Raw genomic sequence first — 21,838 nt, 5'->3', positions numbered from 1 at the left:
AAAAAAAAAAAAAAAAAAAAAAAAAAAAAAAAAAATTACAACACACAAATAGGTTAAGTCTGGGTGCAGTGACTCACACCTGTAATCCCAGTACTTTGGGAGACCAAGGTGGGAGAAGTTTTTTTCCAAGTGTGTAGTTAATATTTCTCTAATAGAGGAAGGTTAAAAATAAAGTGATAGGAAAATATATGGGAAAAATACATGTAATAGAATGATATACATATGCTTATGAAAAGACATGTATAAGAATGTTTATAGCACCACTGTGAAAAATGCCTCTAATTTGAAAAACAAAGAAATGTTCATTAATAGAAGAATAGATAAATAAATTGTAATATACAGTATTTATAGAATAGGATACTATACATCAATGAGAATGAATAAGCCACACTACAGGCGATAACATGGATGAATTTTTTAAATCTACTGTTGAGTAAAAAACCCAGACACAAGTGAACACATATGCTATGATGCCTTTCATATAAAATTCAAAATCAGGTGAGCCTAGTCTATGGTATTAGAAGTAGGAGAATAGGTCAGGTGCAGTGGTTCATGCCTGTAATCCCACTGCTTTGGGAGGTGGAGGTAGAAGGATCATCTGAGACTAGGAATTTCAGGCCAGCCTGGGCAACACAACACCCCATGTCTGGAAAAAAAAAAAACTGGGCATAGTGGCTGCACATCTATCATTCTAGCTCCTTAGAGGCTGAAGTGAGAGGATCCCTTGAGCCCAGGAGTGAGTTATGATCGCACACCACTGCATTCCAGCTTGGACAACAGAGTGAGACTTTGTCTGTAAAAAGAAGCAAAAACAAAACCCCAAAGCTTTGTCCTAGCTCCTTATGAGAGGGTGGTAGTAGTAAAACAAAAGGCTTCAGGAGGTGAACATTTGATGCTTTCTTTGTCCTTTTTTTTTTTTTCAAGAGCCAAGAACTCTGGAAGAAGAAGAAGGAGGAGGAGAAGAAGAAGGAGAAGGAGAAGGAGAAGGAGAAGATAAAAAAGAATCCTCATCATTAATGCAAGTGGAAGGAAACTCTTCACCAAGGAATTGATCACATCACGAAAGGTGAAATCATTACGGAATTGATTGCTTAAATATATAATTTGAATCTGGATTTTAAAATAATGAATGTAAGTTTTTTCTTAAAAAAAAAAAAAAAAAAAAAAAGAAAGTCCATTGGTTAAATTCAGCTTGAATCCTCTGCCATTACATCAAGAGCTAACAGTTCAACAATTGATCTCACAACCTCCCACCTCATTTCCTTTCTCAGTCCAGGTAACAGGAAAAAAAAAATTTTTTTTTTTCCAAACACTTTCTCAGTTTCCCCAGTGGTCACCTTTGAAAAGGGAAAAATGTGTGAAAATAGGCAACGCTGAATATAAACCACTTAATTCAGCCTCCGCTCCTGTGAGGGCGTGGGGGAAAGCCAGTGGAAGAGGGGCTAGAGAGGAGGAAGAGGCGGGAGGTGCGGCGGGGCACAGGTGACGCTCCTCCCGCCTCCCAAGCAGAGCTCCAGGCGCACATCCGCAGTCAGCCACCTCGCGTGCGCCTCCAGGAGCGAGGATGGAGAGGCTGGTGAGCGGGACCGGGGCTTGGGAAGGAGGGCGAAGGGTGGATGATGTCGAGCCGGTGGCCCTGGGGCGGGCGGCGAGTGGAAGGCGCGGAGCTTCGGCTCTCGCCACAGTCCGGTCCGGGGACTTTATCAGTGGTGTTGATGGCAGCGCTTTTCTCTAAGCGCTTTACCTTGCTGATTAGCGGATTTTGCCTCAAAGGGTGGTTTACAGGCCGCTGCTGGCGTCCGGATTCTCCATTCCAATTCCCTGAACAAAAAGATGCGCCAGGCCGGGGCTCCGGGGGCTCTTGATCGCGCTGGCAAGGCTGGCGCATCCTCCGGGGGGCTCGGCTCGGCTCACTGGCTCCAGCTCCCAAAGCTGGGGAGGCACAGCCTATTTTCAACTGCCCCCAAAAGGGAATGAGAAATGCTGTATTGGTTCCATGTTGGCACCAAAAGCCGCGGCGGAGATACAGATTTCCAGGCTCGCTCTCTCCGGGAGAGCTCCAGCGTCTCTTTGTTAGCCCCTTTCTCCCTCCTAGCCCTTGCCTGGGGGAAGCCATGAAGGATCCGTTAAAGCTGAAGCTACACTTGAGAGAGCTGAAATGCTCTGTGATCACGATGCTTTGAAGGGTTAACCCCGGGTATCTAGAGAAACAGACATTTTGTTTATTCGGAACCAGCTTACAAGACAAAAAACGGAGAAGGTTTTCATATACCCTATTGGTATATGAAATCCAAATACAATGGTATTGGTATAAAAATCCAAATACAATGAATGCCTCAAGACAATTTTTTCATGTATGGTTTGTTGGCAAGACCACATAGCCAATGATTTCACTGTCTTTCTTAACAAAGGAGAATGGTGGTCTGTGAGCTATGCTCTACTGCAAGCTAGATGCTGTTAATCTTCTTTATAACTATCCTTCTAAAAATGAATTATTACCTGGTTTTAGACATAAACAGGCGGAAAGGCTAATATTTCCAAGTCCTTGTGACTACATGTGGGGTCATGTGGATTTGGACATAGAAACTTGCTGAGGAAGAGGCATGAATAGGGGTAATGTAGCTGCCAGGTGGGCAGCTGTCTGGTAAGACGCAGGTTTTTGTGAACCCTGGACTGCATGGCAAGGGTTATAAGTGGGCTTCTTTGTTTTCGGGACTGTAGTTCCCACTATGTTATTTGATCGATTAATATTTTTTGGCTATCTAACACGTATTGGCGTTTACTATAACCTAGGCTCTATACTAAGTGCTTTAATTGCCTAATTCTCATAATAACTCTGAGATAAGAACAACATTTATTTAGTGCTTATTTGTACTGGCAGTATTCTAGGAGCTTTATATACTGCTTCATTTAGTCTTTTTAACCATTAGATTGGTACTGTTACTCTTCCGGAGTCTCAGAGAGGTAAAATGATTTGTTTTGCTCACAAATCTAGTATTTGTTTTAGCCCAGGTCACCTCCCTGTAAATATATAAACACTGTTGTTTTCAGATTGGTCATCTTTTCAGTTATTCTGCATGGACTCAAGAAAAAAATACTGTAAAATAAAAATACGTATCTATTTAAGAGTAAGGCTTTCCTTCTGATTTCCTTTGCCTCAATCACTGTGTTTTTGTTTCTTAACATTGCTGGCTCCCAGTCCACGATATGTGGTTTGGTATGTGTCTGCTTTCTCTCTCGTCCTAAAACACAGATTTTCTCTATGAGAACTTGTGCATTCTGCATTCTTCATCATGGCCTCTGCTAGAGCCTGGATTTCCACGTCAGAGAGAAGCCTAATGGTTGAAAAAAATATCACATAGAATTGGAATGCCAGTATCTGTCTCCACAATTGCCTTAGCTGAAAATAAAACAAAATGTGTTGGGTGGGCACTGGCAATGGAGCCTGAGGAAACATTTGGCCTGATTTTTTCTGACTTTCCTAGATAATTATATAGGATGGAACAGTCTCAGTAATACTGAGAAAATTATTGAGTTATCTCTGCTCATTTCAAACCAAAGCCTTTGTGAGTATAATGCCCAGCAGTGAATGGGCAGGGTGAGCAGGTCTTTGTAGACTGTGAGTATGTGTTCAGGAAGCTGAATCATCTTGGATTTCTCAAAGAGCAGTAACTATGTTATTAGTCTTAGACCTGTGAAGACAGGAAGAGAAGTCACAAGGAAGGCATAGCATGCTTATGGTATGCTTGAGTATCGAATAATAAAATCTATCTGCAAAGAATAATTTGTCCTAATGGCACCTTCAGATGATATAATCTTGAATTCTCTGTAGCCTTAGAGATGTAAAGAAAAAGCAACTTACGTCACAAAGATCAGTATCACTGTGTACTATGATGCCACTGCATGGGGTCTAGGATGAGAGTCTAAGTGACTGGTTCTCTCTAGCTGAAGACAAGAAGACGCTCAGGTATGTGGTAGCAGTTGGGATAGGCCATGGGGAGGTGAGACATCATTCCTTCTAAGACATCTATCCTGAAAGATCCATCACAGGAACACGATAGTGATGGAAACTCCCTGTCTCTGGCAATTAGAGTGGGTGCTGAAGATGAGCGCTTTTCCAGCATGCCAGTCCCTAACATGATGCTGGCTCTTCACCCAGACGATGACAGCTCTGGTGCTCAACACACACAACCACCTCCAGGGTACAAGTTGTCCCCAAGAGAGCTGAGACAATATTGGCTCCAATTTTTATCATCTGATTGATCTCCAACCACAGACCCTGACCAGGACAATTGGGGGCCCTCTCCTTATAGCTCCACTCCTAGGAAAGATCACCATTAATGATTACCAGGTAATTTTCTACCCCTACCTATGAAGGGACTTGGTTAGTAACTTCTCTTGCTAGAGGAAAAATGAAGCTTATTATATAAGATTAATGTTTGTGAAACACTTGTTATTTGGAATTGGTTTGGTACTTCCTTTTGAAATTTCCCTCATTAAGTTTAGGTCATGGCTGTTTCATAAGGAAAGAAAAGGGCATGATTGACCAGAATTAAAATTAACAAATCCATTGAGTAGGAGGATATTAGAATTGAGTGGCGCCCGTTGGACAGGAAAAGGAAGAGAAATCCTTGTGGTAGGTAAAGGAGGAGATATTTAGATCCTTGAGAACTCTGTTCCCCCACCCGCTGCTCCTGAGCCCACAGGAAGAAGGCTATCACAAGACAATAAAAATCCCAGAGAAATTGAAAGGCAGAGAGACACAGCTTGGAGTGTTAAGGAAAATGAACTCCAGCAGGGAAGTCATTGTATCTAAAAGGAATGGCAAAAACAGGGCTTAGTTAAGGCAAACACTGAGAATGAGGGGATGGGATTCCCACAGGTGGAATACCACCCTTTAACAATCATCCTGACTCTAAAGCAAGATCATTTAAGTGATTATGGTCCAATAGTCTAGAAATAAGCTTCAAATTATAATAGCAACAGATGGGGCTAAACAGGAGCCAATAAGAACACATAACGAGAAAGGGATGCCCATGATGGGTTTATTAAGGAAAAAGTGGTCAGGACATCCTACTAAGGCAACAGGATTCAGTAGATATTGAGGTTCTTGGGGCCAATGAGACAGGCGCAGAGAGACTACCACTTTATGGAAGACTGTGATCATACTGCTAAATACCACGAAAGAATACACAGAGCCAAATAAGAGACTGTTTCTAGTGAAACAAGCAGCCAATGTCCCAACCTCAGGAATTTAACTCAGTCTGAGAAAGAATAGTAGTTTCAAAATTGTCAAGTCTGCTTTAGTATTATATATTTTTTTCACTGACAAGAGAGAATGAAAGATTGATAGCTGGGAGAGTGGTGGTGGGTGAGGGGTGTTGGCAGGTAGTAAGCATGCTGGAAGCAGGGTCTCAGGGTGTAGGGTATATGGTGGGTCTATTTGGGAAGTAGTTGTCTTCTCTCAAACTGGAAAGCAGATGGGTGTGTTCAGACAAGATCTGGAAGCTGTGGCATGGGGGACAAAGGGAGATAGGACCCCTTTGGCCCTGGAGGAAGAGGCATGAATTTTTTTGGAGCACTAAAAGTTCCAAAAGACCTAAACAGAAAGTGCTTCAGAAGAGGAGGATCTGTATAGCAAGATGACTGTAATCAGGCTCATAAAAGTAAGACCTTACATAAATACAAGTGAGGGGGAAGACATTTCATGTAGGAGGAATGGCTCAAGCAAAAATACCAAGGCGGGAAATTGCGTGGTGCATTTAGAAGTAGAAAAGGCTAGCTGGCAGGGAGGGGATACATAGGAAAGCAATGGAAATGAAATTGCAAGAATGAAAATAGGCTAAGAACTTTGAACAATTTTCTCTAGATAGCTAGGAGCTGTAGAAGAGGATGACATCTTGTGCAAAGAGGAATTTAAGGAAAATTAATCTGTTGATAGTGTGTAAATACATTAGCTGGATAGTAAACTAAGTTAGGGACTATATCTGCCTTATCCACCATTGTCTCCAAAGCACCTACCATAGTGCCTGGCATGAAGTCAGACTCAATAGAGATGACTAATAATAAAATAAATGAAAGAAGTACAGTTGTCCCTTGGTATCCATGGGGGCTTTGTTCCAAGACCCTCACAGATACCAATTGGTAGATGGTGCAAGTCCCTTATATGAAATACTGTAATATTTGCATATAACCTATGCATATCTTCCCATATTTATAAACTCATCTCTTAATTATTTATAATTCCTAATACAATATAGATTCTATATAAATAATTATTATGCTGTATTATTTAGGCAATAATGACAAGAATCTGTATATGTTCAGTGCAGATGCTTTTTTAAAAAATATATTTTCCATCTGTGGTTACCTGAATCCATGGATACACAACCCACAGATACAGTGGGCCAACTACATTGGCAAAAGTTCAGTTGCAATAGAAGACAAGACTACTGCACAAAACACCCAGTGTTATGAGCTGAGACTAGGGTGGTAAGGAACAGACACTTCACATGGGTAGCAAGGAACAGACACTTCACATGCGAGAATCTAATGTGCATAGTGACTAATTACATATCTAGGTAGGGGAAAAATGAGGCATCCTGGATGACTTGAGTGCCTGGGAGATAAAAGTCCAAAAGAGTAGCTGTTTTTGGGTAAAATGATGATTAATTTGATGTTACTCATAAATTTAATTATTCATCATTCGTTCATTTTTGTATTCAACTGACAGCATCTTAGGCAGAAGAAAAGATAAAAGAACTAATGTAGGAAATAGCTTGGTAATTTCAACTTATTGAAAGAATGGTGAAGTGGAGCTTGGTGTGCAAGATGGAAAGTACAGTGACATGAGATTGGATAGCATGTTTGTAGGTGCTGAGCTGCAGGTAATGACGGATGGGGTCATGCTTTATTACTAGCAGAGCTTCTAGACAATGACTCAAAGGCTTTCAGAGATTCCTTGGCTCTGTGGACACCTGTTTAAATGCTTTTTAAATACAGCTTCAAAATTGAATTTAACATATTGTTGCAGGGCAATGAAGCAGGGACTGCTGTGTCAATATCTTTGGTCATTCATCACAACAATGATTTAGTCACAGCAATAACAACGTACTTTTGTGATGATGTGTCAATTTTTTTTTTTTTGAGACGGAGTCTCACTCTGTCGCTCAGGCTGAAGTGAAGTGCAGTGATGTGATCTCTGCTCACTGCAACCTCCACCTCCTGGGTTCACGCCATTCTCCTGCCTCAGACTCCTGAGTAGCTGGGACTACAGGCACCCGCCACCACACCCGGCTAATTTTTTGTATTTTTAGTAGAGACGGGGTTTCAGTGTGTTAGCCAGGACGGTCTCCATCTCCTGACCTCATGATCCACCTGCCTTGACCTCCGAAAGTGCTGGCATTACAGGCGTGAGCCACCACGCCCAGCCATGTCAAAATTTTTAAACCAACAAAACTTTATACATAGAGGAGGCGAGATGGTGTGGTAATTATGGTTATGAACTCTGAAACCAGACTGCATGGGCTTAAACCCCTTATCTGTCACTTCATAGCTGTGTGACCTTGGGCAAGTTACTTAACTTCTCTCTGCCTCATATTCTTTATTTTGAAAATGATGATAATAATAGTGCTTCCTATATAGATTTATATGAAATATTGGATGAAATACTTTGTCTCAAGTGCTAAGAACAGTGTCTAGTACATAATAAATGTTCAATAAATGTTAGTGTTAGTGGTTTAGTAACCTTATGCAAAATATAAGTTGGAGTATTATTTTAATGTATCATCTGGTGTGTTTTTTTATTCCAGTACTTTATTTTTGTCCTCTGGTCTTTCCAATCAGACAGTTAAGTATCCATTGCCTTACAGGAGGAATACTAAGCAGAAAATAAATTTTAGTTTCAAAAGCCAAAATTTTGCAATACCAAGAGCCTTGGCATTCCAGTTTCAAATCACTAAATGCTAAAAGACCAAGGATATAATGTTCATGCTAGAAAGGGTTGATTGGATGAATGCAGCGTGATGGAGGAACCAGCTTTTCTGGTTCAGGGAGATAAATATTTTCTAGGCTGGGACAGCAAAATGGGACTGATTGATGTCTATGCTCAGATACCAGTTTGCATTCCCAAAATAAGGCCCTGGGCCCAGGCCCCAGACAAGGGAAGTTCAGGACACTGGAAAATAGAACCTGCAAGTAGTTGTTGAGATCCAAGAAAAAAATAATACCTGTGTCTCACAGTCCCCTAAAGAGACTGTAGGAGGCAGCATGCTTGTCCATCATGGCAAGTGAACAGTAAAACATGTTCAATGGGAATTTAGGCAGAAAGCCTTGTAGAATTTCCTTTCATCCAGCACAAGGGGAACCCAGGGACAGCCTGGAAGAAGATGAGCGAGCACCAGCTCATCTTGTGAGCAATAATTGCACAAACTAATGACAGTGATGACTTGAGGGGAACACAGCCATTTTAGCAAATGCAAGCATAATAGATGGTAGTAATTAGTGATTAGTAGTCCTGTCTTATAGCTTGGCATTTTGTGAACCCCCAGGAATGTAGATGCAATGCTGGAGATTGGGACAATTATGAGGTGTTGTGGTGGTGAGAGACTGAATTGACAGAGATTATGCGACATTGATTGGAAGTAAATTCTTACCTCTAGTTGGAATAGTAACATGAAATAAAAATAAAGTTCAGTTAAAAACAGATAAAAGTTATATTTTTTACTCATTTCTATTCTGAAAAATAGAAATATAGAAAAAATATAGGAAAAAGTTACATTTCTTGCCTTTGCCCCTTAGTATGAGCATACATACAGACCAAATGAAAGGATTCATGGCATTATTGCAGAGAAAAGTTCAACTTTCTCTACCCTGACTTACCGTTTTATCGAAGGGTGATGCCCAGAATAACATTCTCTTTAATCCTCTCATGATTTGTAAGAAGGTCAAGGATTTCTGCCCAGACACATGAACATAAGGCAATGAAGGAAAAAATTAAAGCCAGTGCTGGTGTTTAAAACATGCAGTTTATGTATAAGACTTGCAGAATTGGCCGGGCGCGGTGGCTCAAGCCTGTAATCCCAGCACTTTGGGAGGCCGAGGCGGGCGGATCACGAGGTCAGGAGATCGAGACCATCCTGGCTAACACAATGAAACCCCGTCTCCACTAAAAATACAAAAAAATTAGCCGGGCGTGGTGGCGGCGCCTGTAGTCCCAGCTACTCGGGAGGCTGAGGCAGGAGAATGGCGGGAACCCGGGAGGCGGAGCTTGCAGTGAGCCGAGATCGCGCCACTGCACTCCAGCCTGGGCGACAGAGCGAGACCCCGCCTCAAAAAAAAAAAAAAGACTTGCAGAATTAAAATCAACCTCAACAAAATTCAAGGCAGTCAAATAATGTTCCTGAAAAGTGGTTGCCTGCTGAGTTACATTTTTAATATTAACAGATGTGGATTTTTGGGGAAGTGGATGCTATCAAACATTTGTATTCTCAGCATTTTCTGTATTTATTTAAGGCAGTTTGTAAGTGATCCTATGTCTTTGAGACCTTGCTCTTGATAATGGTGGCTTTAGGAGCAAGGCCCCAAATTGCCAGGGATTGCTATTGTGTTGGAGCCATGCTGCTGCTTTTCCCTCCTCATATCTTGAGCATGCTTTGTTATTTCCTCCATTTATAACCTCTAGTTCTGCTCCCACAAAACCAAAGTTCTCTGGGGGGTAAAAACTTAGCTACACCATTCCCTGAAATAGCGATTAGCTTGAAGCTTCCTTGGCTTTGTCCAAATCCAAACCCCCATTTCTGTACTTTGCTTTCTGTCTTCAGGTGATCAGGATGCCCTTCTGTCATCTGTCTACCTACAGCCTGGTTTGGGGCATGGCAGCAGTGGTGCTGTGCGCAGCACAAGGTAAAGAAGCTCAGTTCCCCTGCTTGGAGCCCAGCAGACACAATTTCTGGGGTGAAGACATTTAGCCACTATTGTTTGTGCTGTGCTGGTTCCATTTGTCTGCATGAATTATTTAAACATGTAGTCTGCCTGGAGGAGTGAGAGTGGTTCTTTCTGCTTTCCACATTTTTGTTTTCAATGTTGAAGCACGCTTTGATATTTAGAAGCCATTTCCACAGTAGATGAAACAGACTTATGAAAAATATCCTCTATTTTAAAATGTCATTTTCCACTTACTGAACTGAATTACAAAAAATGATTTCCTGTGTTTTTAAAGATATAGGAATGCTTGAATTCAATCTTTTTGGAAAGTAATCTGGCAGTAAACCTTACAATTGGGTGTGTTACCTTTTTACAGAAAAATGTAGAAAACAATGAAATATAGAAGTTATATAGGCTCATATTACCTGTTGTATAACAAATTTGGCTGTGCCATCTACTTATCTACCAAAGTTCCTAGCTCTTCCTCCTCGGTTCCTCGGGAGGCCACACTCACTTTACGACTGGCCTTTTCATCACTTGCAGTGTGATGTTGCTCAGCATCAGCCTCCACAGATGTGGCTGATGCTGGTGATGCTGGTGAAGATCAGGTGGGCTCATGCCCATCTCCAACTCTGGTCCACAACGTTCATCACGGGCCTTATCAACTGACCAGAGGAATCTAAATTAGATTCCATAGAAGTAGCAAAGAATTGTAAACTTCCTCTAAGTGATTTCTTCCATAATCAAAAAGAAAAAGAACTCATCTAAGAGTTGAACTCTAGCTTTGAGTCCCCTTTCACTCTGCCTTCTAAAAGTAATAATTTCTTCAAATCTCTGGTCTGCAAAATCTCAACAAACTTTGAAGAAACCTCAATCCTAGCAACAGATAGTTTCCCAGAACTTTTCACATCTTCCAAGAGTACACATCATTTTTAGTTTTGAATTATGCAATACTCAGGGGTCCAGCCTGTATTTGTTATACCCATCTTTCATTCCCTGATATTATTGGGGAGTTGTTTGTTTGCTCAGTCTTCTTTTTTTTTCTGCTTATACTTGGCAACATTTTATCCATATTATCAGTCTTTAAAAACAAGTTTGGATGCTTGTGATCAAGTTTATATTTTGTGTAACATTTTATTAGTTAGAGTCTTTATCTTTATTAATTAACTGCAATATTTGAAAGGGAGGGTAGGAGGTTTGGAAGTAAGTGTATTCATTTTTCAGTATCTCTTCTTTTCTATTAAATGTTGCTAGAATTAAATATGTTTCTCTGAGAACTGTCTCCTCCCTTCCTTCCTTCCTTCCTTCCTTCCTTCCTTCCTTCCTTCCTTCCTTCCTTCCTTCCTTCCTTCCTTCCTTCCCTCCCTCCCTCCCTCCCTTCCTGCCTCGATCCCTTTCTCTCTCTCTCTCTCTTTCTCTTTCTTTGTTTCTTTCTTTCTACAAAATTTCACACTGTCACCCAGGCTGGAGTGCAGTGGCACAATCTCAGCTCACTACAACCTCTGCCTCTCGGGTTCAAGCAATTCTCCTGCCTCAGCCTCCTGAATAGCTGGGATTACAGATGCCCGCCACCACACCTGGCCAATTTATGTATTTTTAGTAGAAACAGAGTTTCACTTTGTTGACCAGGTTGGTCTCAAACTTCTGACCTCAAGTGATCCACTCACCTCAGCCTCCCAAAGTGCTGGGATTACAGGCGTGAGCCACTGCGCCCTGCCTGTCTTACCCATTTCTGTAGAATTTTAACATATTATGTTTTCATTGTCATTCAGTTATAATAATTTATGATTTTTTCTATGCTTTCTGGTGTACCTAAGACTTAAAAGAAGTATGTAAATTTCTAATTTTATTGTATTATGAACAGTGTTCAAGGCCATACATAGGGTAGCAACTTTTTTGTAGCCTATTTTGAGTTCAATTTGGAGGAATGTTTAATGTTTTTTTGAAAAGATTATACATCCTTTCTTTGAGTAAAGTGTGTGTGTGTCTGTGTGTGTCTTATTTTTATTCATTTAGTATGAGTTACTGGGTTTGTAAAGTTTATTATTTCTCTTTCATTGTATTGACTTTCTCAGAAGTTTGCCTATTTGTTATTATGTTGAGATTTTCCATCAAATAATCTATCATAGTATGAGTTGCTAATATTGGAGAAGGGAAGAAATTTATATTTATACACACACACACACACCCCCAGAGATCTACATACATATAAAGTATATAGTATATATAATATAAACATATAAAACATTGATAATATTAAATACCTAAAGTGTATATATAAATATATATTGTTTTTCAACTTTTATTTTCTTTGTGACATGGAATTACGTTGTCACCCAGGCTGGAGTACAGTAGTGTGATCTTTGCTCATTACAACCTTGAACTCCTGGCCTTAAACAATCTTCCTGTCCTTTGCTCCTGAGTAGCTGGGACTACAAGTACATGCCACTATGGCTTGCTTATTTTTACATTTCTTATAGAGATAAGGGTCTCATCTCTTGCCCAGGCTGATCTTGAACTCCTGGCCTCAAGTGAGTCTTCTGCGTTGGCTTCCCAAAGCACCGGGATTACAGGCATCAGCCACTGTACCTGGCAGTTTTTCAAATTTCCTATTTAACTTTTTTGCTTTAATAATTGTTTAAATATATTAAATTGAAGGTTCTCAGTATGATTGTGGATTTAAATTTTTTTCTTTGTAATTCTATTAGTTTTGCTTTATATATTTCAGAGTTATGTTGTTAGGTACATAAAGATTTATGATTAATGTAATAGATCTGATTTTAGATTGTTCCTTTCAAAATTTTGAAAAACACTTTTTTTCCCTCTTGCAGTGCTTTTGTCTTCCCTTTTTTTTCTCTCCTTTTAGAAGTCTTATTGAACTGATTTTGGAACATTTAAGTCTACTCATTGAATTTTTCCTTAATCCCTTCCATATTGTTATCTCTTTGTGCTACATTCTAGAAGAATTTCACAGCCTGTTCTTACTGTTTACTAATTTACTCTTCTACTGAAGAGTAGAAAACTCTTCATCCGTTTTGCTAAGTCAGCCAAGCTGTTGCAATTTTATATTTCTCATTTTCTATATCTCTAATTTCTACTATTCATAATGCTTTTATTACACTTTTATTACACTTACGATATCACATGTATTCATGTCAAATTATTTTCTTATGATATCTTTATTCATTTTGTATGAGTTATTGGGTTTGTAAAGTTTATTATTTCTCTTTCCTTGTATTGTCTTTCTCAAAAGTTTGGCTATTTGTTTTTATGTTGAGATTTTCCATCAAATAATATATTATCATATGAGTTGCTAATATTGAGGAGGGGAAGAAATTATCACCATAGCATTTAGTGAAAGCAGAGGGTGTGTAAATTATTATTTGTGTGCCAAAATTTCAAGATCCTCCAGAACATTGTCCCATACGTCTCTTTACCTATGTTCCTATATACACTCTTACTTCCTGGAGGCAGACACCTCTGTTCCACCCACTTCCTTTGTAGAATGTGTTATGTGTGTGTGTTTATGTGGAATGCATAGGGCTGCTCCATCTTCTTTACTTAAAGTGGTCACTCTGCCTGTTATCCTTTGGCCTTTTCCTGCTCTTTGCTTCTACTTCTGCAAGCATGGACGAGATTGTTGAAGCTGCTATCCTACCTGGCAGTTTACATCTTCAATCTCATTGTACTTACTTCGCAATTTACAGAGATTATTCACAATTTCTTGTAACTGAGAGTTGCTTTCTTGTTTTTCCACTCTGCTACTATTCTTTAAAGATTGAACAAGCATATTTGAACCTATATATTTCTCTGGCATCATGTAAGAATGTAAATAGATGTTTTCTTCTTTGCATTTTCTCTATCTTTTCTATATTTGACATTGAATATACTTTTTATTTATAATCAGGAAAAAGTGTATGCGTATTACACTCTTTAAATATAAATGTTCTTTTATGATTCCATAGTGCAAGTGGTGACCCAGGATGAAAGAGAGCAGCTGTACACTCCTGCTTCCTTAAGATGCTCTCTGCAAAATGCCCAGGAAGTCCTGATTGTGACATGGCAGAAAAAGAAAGCTGTAAGCCCAGAAAACATGGTCACCTTCAGCGAGAACCATGGGGTGGTGATCCAGCCTGCCTATAAGGACAAGATAAACATTACCCAGCTGGGACTCCAAAACACAACCATCACCTTCTGGAATATCACCCTGGAGGATGAAGGGTGTTACATGTGTCTCTTCAATACCTTTGGTTCTGGGAAGATCTCAGGAACAGCCTGCCTCACGGTCTATGGTGAGAGTCTCTGAGAATCATTGTCTGTGTCTGGAAATACTATTTCCAAGAATGTTTGGAACATAGCCATAGTGCCCAGTTTTTCAGGATTTTAACCACAGAAAAGGTCATGAGAAGATAGCCTTTCATGTCTAGTATAGCTGTGTTTATGATTATTTGGAGAGTTCATGGGGCTACACTGAGTTCTTCAGCTGGAGCTATCTTTTCTCTGAGGGATCCTGCTGTCAAAGGAGAAATTTGAGAACAATGGTGAGGGCAACAAGTTCTCCGTAAGCAGTGATATGATTCAGACTTAGCTTGCCACTAGCAATCATGTGACCCTAGAAGGGTCCAATCCACTCTCCTCTGGAGTTTCATTGTCCAGACAATAAGTGTGAAATAGATCATTTCTAGGGTCACTTACAACTTCAACTTTTTGGATCTAAGGACAGAGACAGATTGGACTAGCCTTGAGGCAGTTATGATTGTCCTTCTCATTTTGCTTGGGAGGATAGCTCTTTCAGGATTGATAAAGGTACATGGAGCAGAGTCTTTTCATACCTAAAATGATGCCAACTAAAGATATAACTTGGCAATAGCATTCTTTTAAAATCCAAGAGGCTTAGTTTGATGAGATTCCTTTCTTCTTAACTTACACACAGCTGAGGTGAAAGATTAGGAAGTGGAAATAAGAGATTACTTTGGAGCATGGCACACATGGCAGTAGTTTTAGGGAGTAGAGGACAAACTTACGGTTATTAGGAATATTAAAGTGAGAGTTTAATCATGCCAAGAATATTGTCCGCAGGGAAGAAAAAGCTTAGTAGATGAGAATGCAAGGGAGACAGGAATGCTAAAAGAAATCTCTTTTACTTATTTTGCCTATAATGAGTCCTCTCTGTAGAATCTTATGTCGTTGCTTTCTTGATTTCCACTTCTTTCATTCTCTCTTTTTCTGTCTCTCCTCCCTGTCTCCTTCCTTCCTTTCCTCCCTCTCTGCCTTCCTTTCTTCTTTCCTTCCTCCTATCTAATTTTTCTTCTTTTTTTTCTTATGTCATATTTTTATCATTCTGTTCCCTTTTCTTCTCTTCCTCTTTTCCTCTCATCTTTCTTTCTCTTAGTCTCCTTCCTTCACTCATAGACTTTTGTATTTTTTTTTCCTGAAAACCAGACGCCTCTGAGCTTTAAAGCTAGTAATTCTGTTCTCTTCCACACTGACCTTTCCAGCCACACCTTATACCTTTCATGTAAGCCATTCTTTGATACACCATAGGACCTCAAAACTCAATCTGGCCCATCAGCCATATTCATATTTTTTCACTTTTATTTCCCTTCCTCCAGTGCTCACAGACATTAGTGATCTCAGCCAGAGCCACAGTTCCACAGCCCTACTTCCCCCAACCCACTGTCATCTCCCTGCCTCTTGAACCTATAAGCACAGCCCAGGCTTTCAGTTAGCACTGCCATTTAATTATCTTCTCGGCTCCAAAGCCAACCACAGAAAGACAAGTTTACATTTGTTTAGAAAAGAAAAATTCTATATTCTAACAAAAATGAACTCACTGGTCAGGGGATTTTCAAAAGAGTACAGGCTACAGCTGGCCTGAAAACAGTTTTCTCATGAGCTAGTTATTTTTTCTTAACTTAATCAGGTGATTTCCAATGCTCTTCCAACAGTCATTTCTAAATTTTTATGGTTCTTAGCTATGAATTCCAAATTCGCATTTTGTGTAGCTCTTCCAAAAAGGGATTTTCCAGCTCTCCTCCATGCATCTAATTCATTGGTCCAGCTCCAAGAAGAAAATGGCTATCTCTAAGCAGTAGCCTTTCTATGGGCTCTCTGTTCCGAAACTGCCCTAGTGCCTCTAATAGGTACAGGACACATGTATGGCGGTGCTGCTTGGTGGCTATTGTCAAGCCACTTAAGAGGAATACCTAAAAGAAGGCAGAGATGCTGCATTGCCCCTGGAAGAGACCAGAATAATTAGGACTGTTTGGGAGAGAAAAGTATCATCTGACTTCTCAATACTCTATGTCCATCTGACTAATTCTGCTACAGAAAAATTATAGAAAGGGTCTTTCTCATCACAGGTTTGTACTAGGCCAGTCTCCATCCTGCAGATCAGAAAATTAGACACAAGAGGAACTGGAAAGTCCCCAATTTGGGTAGGATATGCCACACTATCTTTCCAGCCTCCATTATCTTTCTATAAGCATATTTCCCTCATCTTTCTGAGGAGACTGCAGTGCTCAGACCAGGTGCTTAACTAATAACAGATTGTATTTGTTTTTTGTCCCAGTACAGCCCATAGTATCCCTTCACTACAAATACTCTGAAGACCACCTAAACATCACTTGCTCTGCCACTGCCCGCCCAGCCCCCATGATCTTCTGGAAGGTCCCTCGGTCAGGGTTTGAAAATAGTACAGTGACTCAGTCTCACCCAAATGGGACTACGTCTGTTACCAGCATCCTCCATGTCAAAGACCCTAAGAATCAGGTGGGGAAGGAGGTGATCTGCCAGGTGCTGCACCTGGGGACTGTGACTGACTTTAAGCAAACCTTCGACAAAGGTAAGAGAAAGTGAGCAAGGTGGCTGTGGTTGTGTCTGTGTGCACACACCTGGAAGGCAGTGAATGTCCTGCAGAGGTTTCAGCCTCTTAGCACAAGAGCTATTTGGAGAAAGAATGGGGCAAATAAGGAAAAAAGAGAAACAGATGAGGAAACAAGGCAAGTTTTGCTTTTATAAATGTGGTTCATTGCCCACATACCAAATACTGTTGCTGAGATCCATTCATTTATTTATTTCTTCCATTCTACTAACATGTAATTAAGTCTGTTCTGGGCCAGACTTTGTGTTGAACATGAAAAATGCAACGATGAATAAGACTCAGTCCCTAAGCTTCTAGTCTACGAGGGAATAGAGATAAATGGATGGGCAATTGTAAAACTGTGCATTACATTCTCCAGTGAGAAAGCTGTGATGCACCATGGGAGGACTAGAGGTTGGGAAGGAGGGGCTCAATCTGCGGGAGATTTGGAAGGTTTCCTGGAAGAAGTGACATCTGTGATGAAATCACTGTATAATCTACACTGTGAAAAAGGGACCTCTCTGAAGTGCTTTCATCACCCATTTAGCAAACTACCTCCTATCCGAGTCCCCTTTTGCTTTCTTGTGTTTTTGTCTAAACTACTGTCTCTGGGCCTCATAGATACAAGAGGTGAGAATGATAGAGGAGAGAATAAAGGGAGCAGAGATTATAAAGACAAAAAGTTTTAGCAATGGTAGCCATGTCTTTTCTCTGTGTAGTTTTGAAGCACTGACTCTGGATGAAGCAGTCAGTAATAAGCCTCCTAAAAAATATTACTCCTCTTTTTTGGAGAAATTATGAGCAATAAACTGGAAAAGCTTTCTACACCCACCTCTTTAGTGCAGTGGCCTTTGGAGTCCCTGAAAACTCAGACTAATCAGAAATTGGATATTTAGGTAAATTTGGTCAAAAAGACTTGCAGTGTTGGATTTGGATATTTGTGAAGAGATCTTCAGATTTAGCCATGGCCAAGAGTATATTTCCCGGAGAAACAAGAACCTAAAAAAGAATGTCTTTTTTTTTTTCCAAGAATGCCAGATTTGACTTGTATCACTTACAGTGTTTATATACCGCTTCTATAATGTTTGTTTATTCTGTGAACGTTGACGAAAAATCTTCCATGCTCAAAGCATTATGTCAAGCACTGAAACTGTAGAAATCAGACAAATCCCTGTCTGAGGTCTGAAGTGTTCAGTTAAATAATGATGTGACGAATCCCATTACGGAGGTATGGAGAAGATGCTAGAGACTCCCAAATCAAGGAGTTCCTCATTTGCCTTTGCATTGCAACATGACACTGAGGAACTGATATTTAGGCTGAGTTGCATTAAAGACATAGATAAGAAGAAATTTAATAAAAACTTAGAGATGAGTTATCTCTGGGGGTTGAAATCATGAGATTCATGTTTTTTTCTTTATACTTCTCTGTATTTTCCACAATTTCCTCAATAAACATATATTCTTTTAAGAGACAGTATGGCAAAGAATATGTGCTTTAGAGGCAAACAGACTTTCAACCAAGCCTTGGCTATCCCATTTGTTATTCTGATTTTGATCTCAGTTAAAGTCTCAAAGCCTCAGTTTTCTTTAAATCTGTTAGAAAATAATAACTCTTGGGATGTTCTGAGGATTAAATAAGTTTAAAGCTCTTATTACATAGTAGCCAGATAAAACATGTTAGCTATTACTAATATCTAAATATTATTAAAATAATATGAAGTCATGCATATAAACCTACACATGTATGTATTTAAGGATAATTTTAACTAAAAGCTCGACTCTATTGCTTTATCACTTTTTGCCTCAACAATTTCCTCTGTGACATCATTTTCCTTTTTCTTTCTTCTATATCTGTAGGCTATTGGTTTTCAGTTCCACTATTGTTAAGCATTGTTTCCCTGGTAATTCTCCTGGTCCTAATCTCAATCTTACTGTACTGGAAACGTCACCGGAATCAGGACCGAGGTGAGTCGTCATAGGGAGTTCAAAAAATGACATAAATTAAATTTTATTTTTAATGACATTTAGTGAGTCATTTGAAGTTATAAATAAGGGAATGGCAATAATGTATTTTGTTTGTTGTTTCCAAAATACAGAAATGTTGATACTGTTTAAAAATGCGTCAGGGCATTTTCTTGCAATTGGACATTAAATTGGACATTTCTGCTTTTTGTTTGCTAAGATAACTTAAAAGCTAATTAAATCAAACAATGGTGATAAAATCAAAGAAAGAAGTCTGGCACCCACGCAAGGCCCTTTCCACTCTTTAATGAGAAGGACAATCTCTTCTCTTTTTATAGCACTTCACAGGCCATCTGCCCATTTAAGAGACTGAAATTGTCCAATTATGGTCACTCATTAAGTAGCACTTTCTGTGTTATACTCCCACGATGCCTCAAACACTATCAGCATCATGCAAGTGATCCATGCTTACAGTAACTGTGTCGTGTCGTTCTGCCCTTCTAGACTATAAATTTCTCTTTATCTTTCACAACTACCACAGCATCTTGTATATACCAGGGGCTGAATAAATGTTAATTTACTGAATGAACTGACTGACGACAGAGAGAATTTTTAAGGTGATTTTTTTTCAATTCCTCTTCTTCTATTGTAAATTCAGTACCTCATAAATGTCAGTCTAAGATATTGTGAGAAATTATAAAACAAGGGACACTATAAAGCAAGAGGAGTGAGCTAGAGACGAAGAATGAAATGTCTTTGGTTTCTGAAGACAGTGCATAATTTATTGAAGTGAATACAAAGCTGCAGTTTATGTTTTGTGTAATGGGAATTTGCTAGGGTGAAAGGGTAATGTGGGAGTTCCCTCCATTTCAGATGGCTGAAGTATAGGGGTCAGAAAGAAAAAGAGTTGGCTTTGATTGCTATTTTAGACTTTGATTAAAACTCTCACTCATTTTTTCCTTTCATTTTATGTTTTATAGAAATGTTTCCTTTAGTTTTATATTTTTATGTTTTTGTTCATGTTTCAAGTTTTTGACCACTTTATTTTGCATAATCCTCCAGATTAATTCTTGTAATTTATAAAACACACAAAAAGCCTTCAGTGTCAGTGGCCCCTTTGCAAAAGTAGGTAAAGGTATTTGTTCTGTCCAGGAGAGAAGATCACAAATCAGTTAATCTTATTGCACATAATTATTAGCCCATGGAACTCGTAAATGCTCCACAGAAAAAAAATCAAAGGCAGAAGTCTGTTTGATTCTACTTTATCCGGATATTTTTCTTTTCCAATTAGGAAACTGAAGCTCAGAGAGGAAAGCTGACTTCCTTCCATAAGTTCATACAGTTTTTTAAGAGCAGACTAGGACTAAACCCTGGTGCCCTGACCTTTGCCAAATGTTCTTCCTGTCATTACTGATGCCCCAGTGTCTTGACTTGAAAGGCGCTATTGTCATCAGCGGCATTCACTTAATCTGTGCTTATTGTCAATACCCTTTTCTTTTGGAAAGTGCAAGCAGAAAAGTATAAAGTATTTAAATTCATTTTTAAAAGTCCCTCTTGGGCAAAAGTCTTATAATGCAGTCTTCTCAAGCCCGAGGTAAATTCTACTGGAAAGAGACATGCAAAATTATTACCCTTGTTCATTAAGCATGTCTTGGATTTTCTGGGAAATAGAGTCATTCAATGCCAATATCCGATTCTTGAAGCAAAAAGAGTCAGCTTATTTCTCTGCCCAAGTTTTTTCTCACTTATGAAATAAATACCTGAGCCTATGTTGAGTCCTGTACGCATCAGGATTGCCATTGACTGATGATGTCTTCATGACAGATGGCCAATTGAATTAATTCCCCTGAATGTTCAGTGGCATATTTTCAATGACTGGATTTTTGACTCATTTCTTTTCCATTTGTATTGCTTATAAAAGATACCTGAGGCTGGGTAATTCATAAAGGAAAGAGGTTTATTTGGCTTCTGAAGGCTATACAAGCACAGTGCCAACATCTGCTTCTGGTGAGGGCCTCAAGCTGCCTCCACTCATAGCAGAAGGCAAAGGGGAGCCAGTGTGTGCAGAGATCAGATGGCGAGACGGGAAAACAAAAGAGGGTGCTGCCAGGCTGCTTTACCAGCTCTCATGGGAACTAACAGAGAGAGAACGCACTCGCACCAAGGGCATTAATCAATTCCCGATGGATCTTCCCCCTTAAACACCTCCCATTAAGCCCTACCTCTAACACTGGGGATCAGATTTCAACATGAGGTTTGCAGGGTCAAGTATACTATAAACTATAACAATTGATTTAGAAAAGTTTAACAGCCAGATAATTTGGCTTCATATACTTCAACAGCTAGTAAAACCAAGTGTTGATTATGCTGAAGCTTAAGTGCTCAGGGCTAAGCAAATACTGGTTCATTTAGACCAAACTTCAGGTTATACAAAAAGCTGGGACAAAGAAAAGAGAAAGAAGAGAAAATCATAGAAGACAGCGACACTTTTTATTTCTACAATTAACAAATTCTGGTTGATATTTTGTGAGGAAGGGGAATAGTCCTACACATTTGACTTCCATTTGTTTTCATTCTTACTTTTCTTTTCTTTCTCTTTTTCTTTCCATCATCTTCTGAAAACATAACATTTCTGAATGGGCAGGAAAACATGATTGGTCCAAAATAATACAAAAGTTTTGAACTTGGTGACCTCAAAAATGGTGATGTGAACAGAAAAGGAAAGGGAAGAGGTGGAACTGAGAAAGAGAGAGAGAGAGAGAGAGAGAGAGAGAGAGTGTGTGTGTGTGTGTTTAGAGTTTGTAAAAAAGCAAAGGAGACAAATGAATTAGTTCTTGAAATTATTGAGTGTGAGCAGACAAATAATTATCTTCATGTAGCTGTCTAGTAGCCAATAATAAAAATCTGGTAAGTAAGGTAAGTCTGTTAAGTAAGGTCAATTCTGTGTTGGGTAAATGACCAAAAGAAAAGTTTATTTTAGGTGATAATCACTACTCATTGCTCACAAATGTGTAAGCAAACTTACAGTTACTGATGTTACTTTTACATAGAAGTTAGACTACCATTACTTTTCTTGTGATCCTGTATAAT

The 21,838-nt window shown here is 39.4% G+C and overlaps 1 protein-coding gene across 18 annotated transcripts in view; it reads left to right on the top strand.

The window, feature by feature from the left end:
- Positions 1 to 823: 823 nt before the first annotated feature.
- CD200 (CD200 molecule) overlaps positions 824 to 21,838 on the top strand; it is a 31,220-nt gene continuing 10,205 nt past the window's right edge. Inside the window, exons 1-6 of one of the 18 annotated variants that reach the window (XM_065539199.2) lie at positions 824 to 1,066; positions 9,822 to 9,954; positions 13,890 to 14,216; positions 16,496 to 16,768; positions 18,644 to 18,751; positions 19,290 to 19,365. In XM_065539199.2, coding sequence (XP_065395271.1) covers positions 9,831 to 9,954; positions 13,890 to 14,216; positions 16,496 to 16,768; positions 18,644 to 18,751; positions 19,290 to 19,324 — 867 coding nt within the window. In that variant the 5' untranslated portion in view covers positions 824 to 1,066; positions 9,822 to 9,830 and the 3' untranslated portion in view covers positions 19,325 to 19,365. Of the gene's footprint in view, positions 1,067 to 1,507; positions 1,577 to 9,821; positions 9,955 to 13,889; positions 14,217 to 16,495; positions 16,769 to 18,643; positions 18,752 to 19,289; positions 19,366 to 21,838 lie in introns of those variants that run through there. The other 17 variants (XM_065539202.1, XM_015446434.3, XM_065539203.1 and 14 more) reach the window with 17 other exon arrangements.

This window comes from Macaca fascicularis, chromosome 2, assembly GCF_037993035.2.
Source record: "Macaca fascicularis isolate 582-1 chromosome 2, T2T-MFA8v1.1".
NCBI lineage: Eukaryota > Metazoa > Chordata > Mammalia > Primates > Cercopithecidae > Macaca > Macaca fascicularis.
This window is presented reverse-complemented; position numbering and strand designations above follow the sequence as displayed.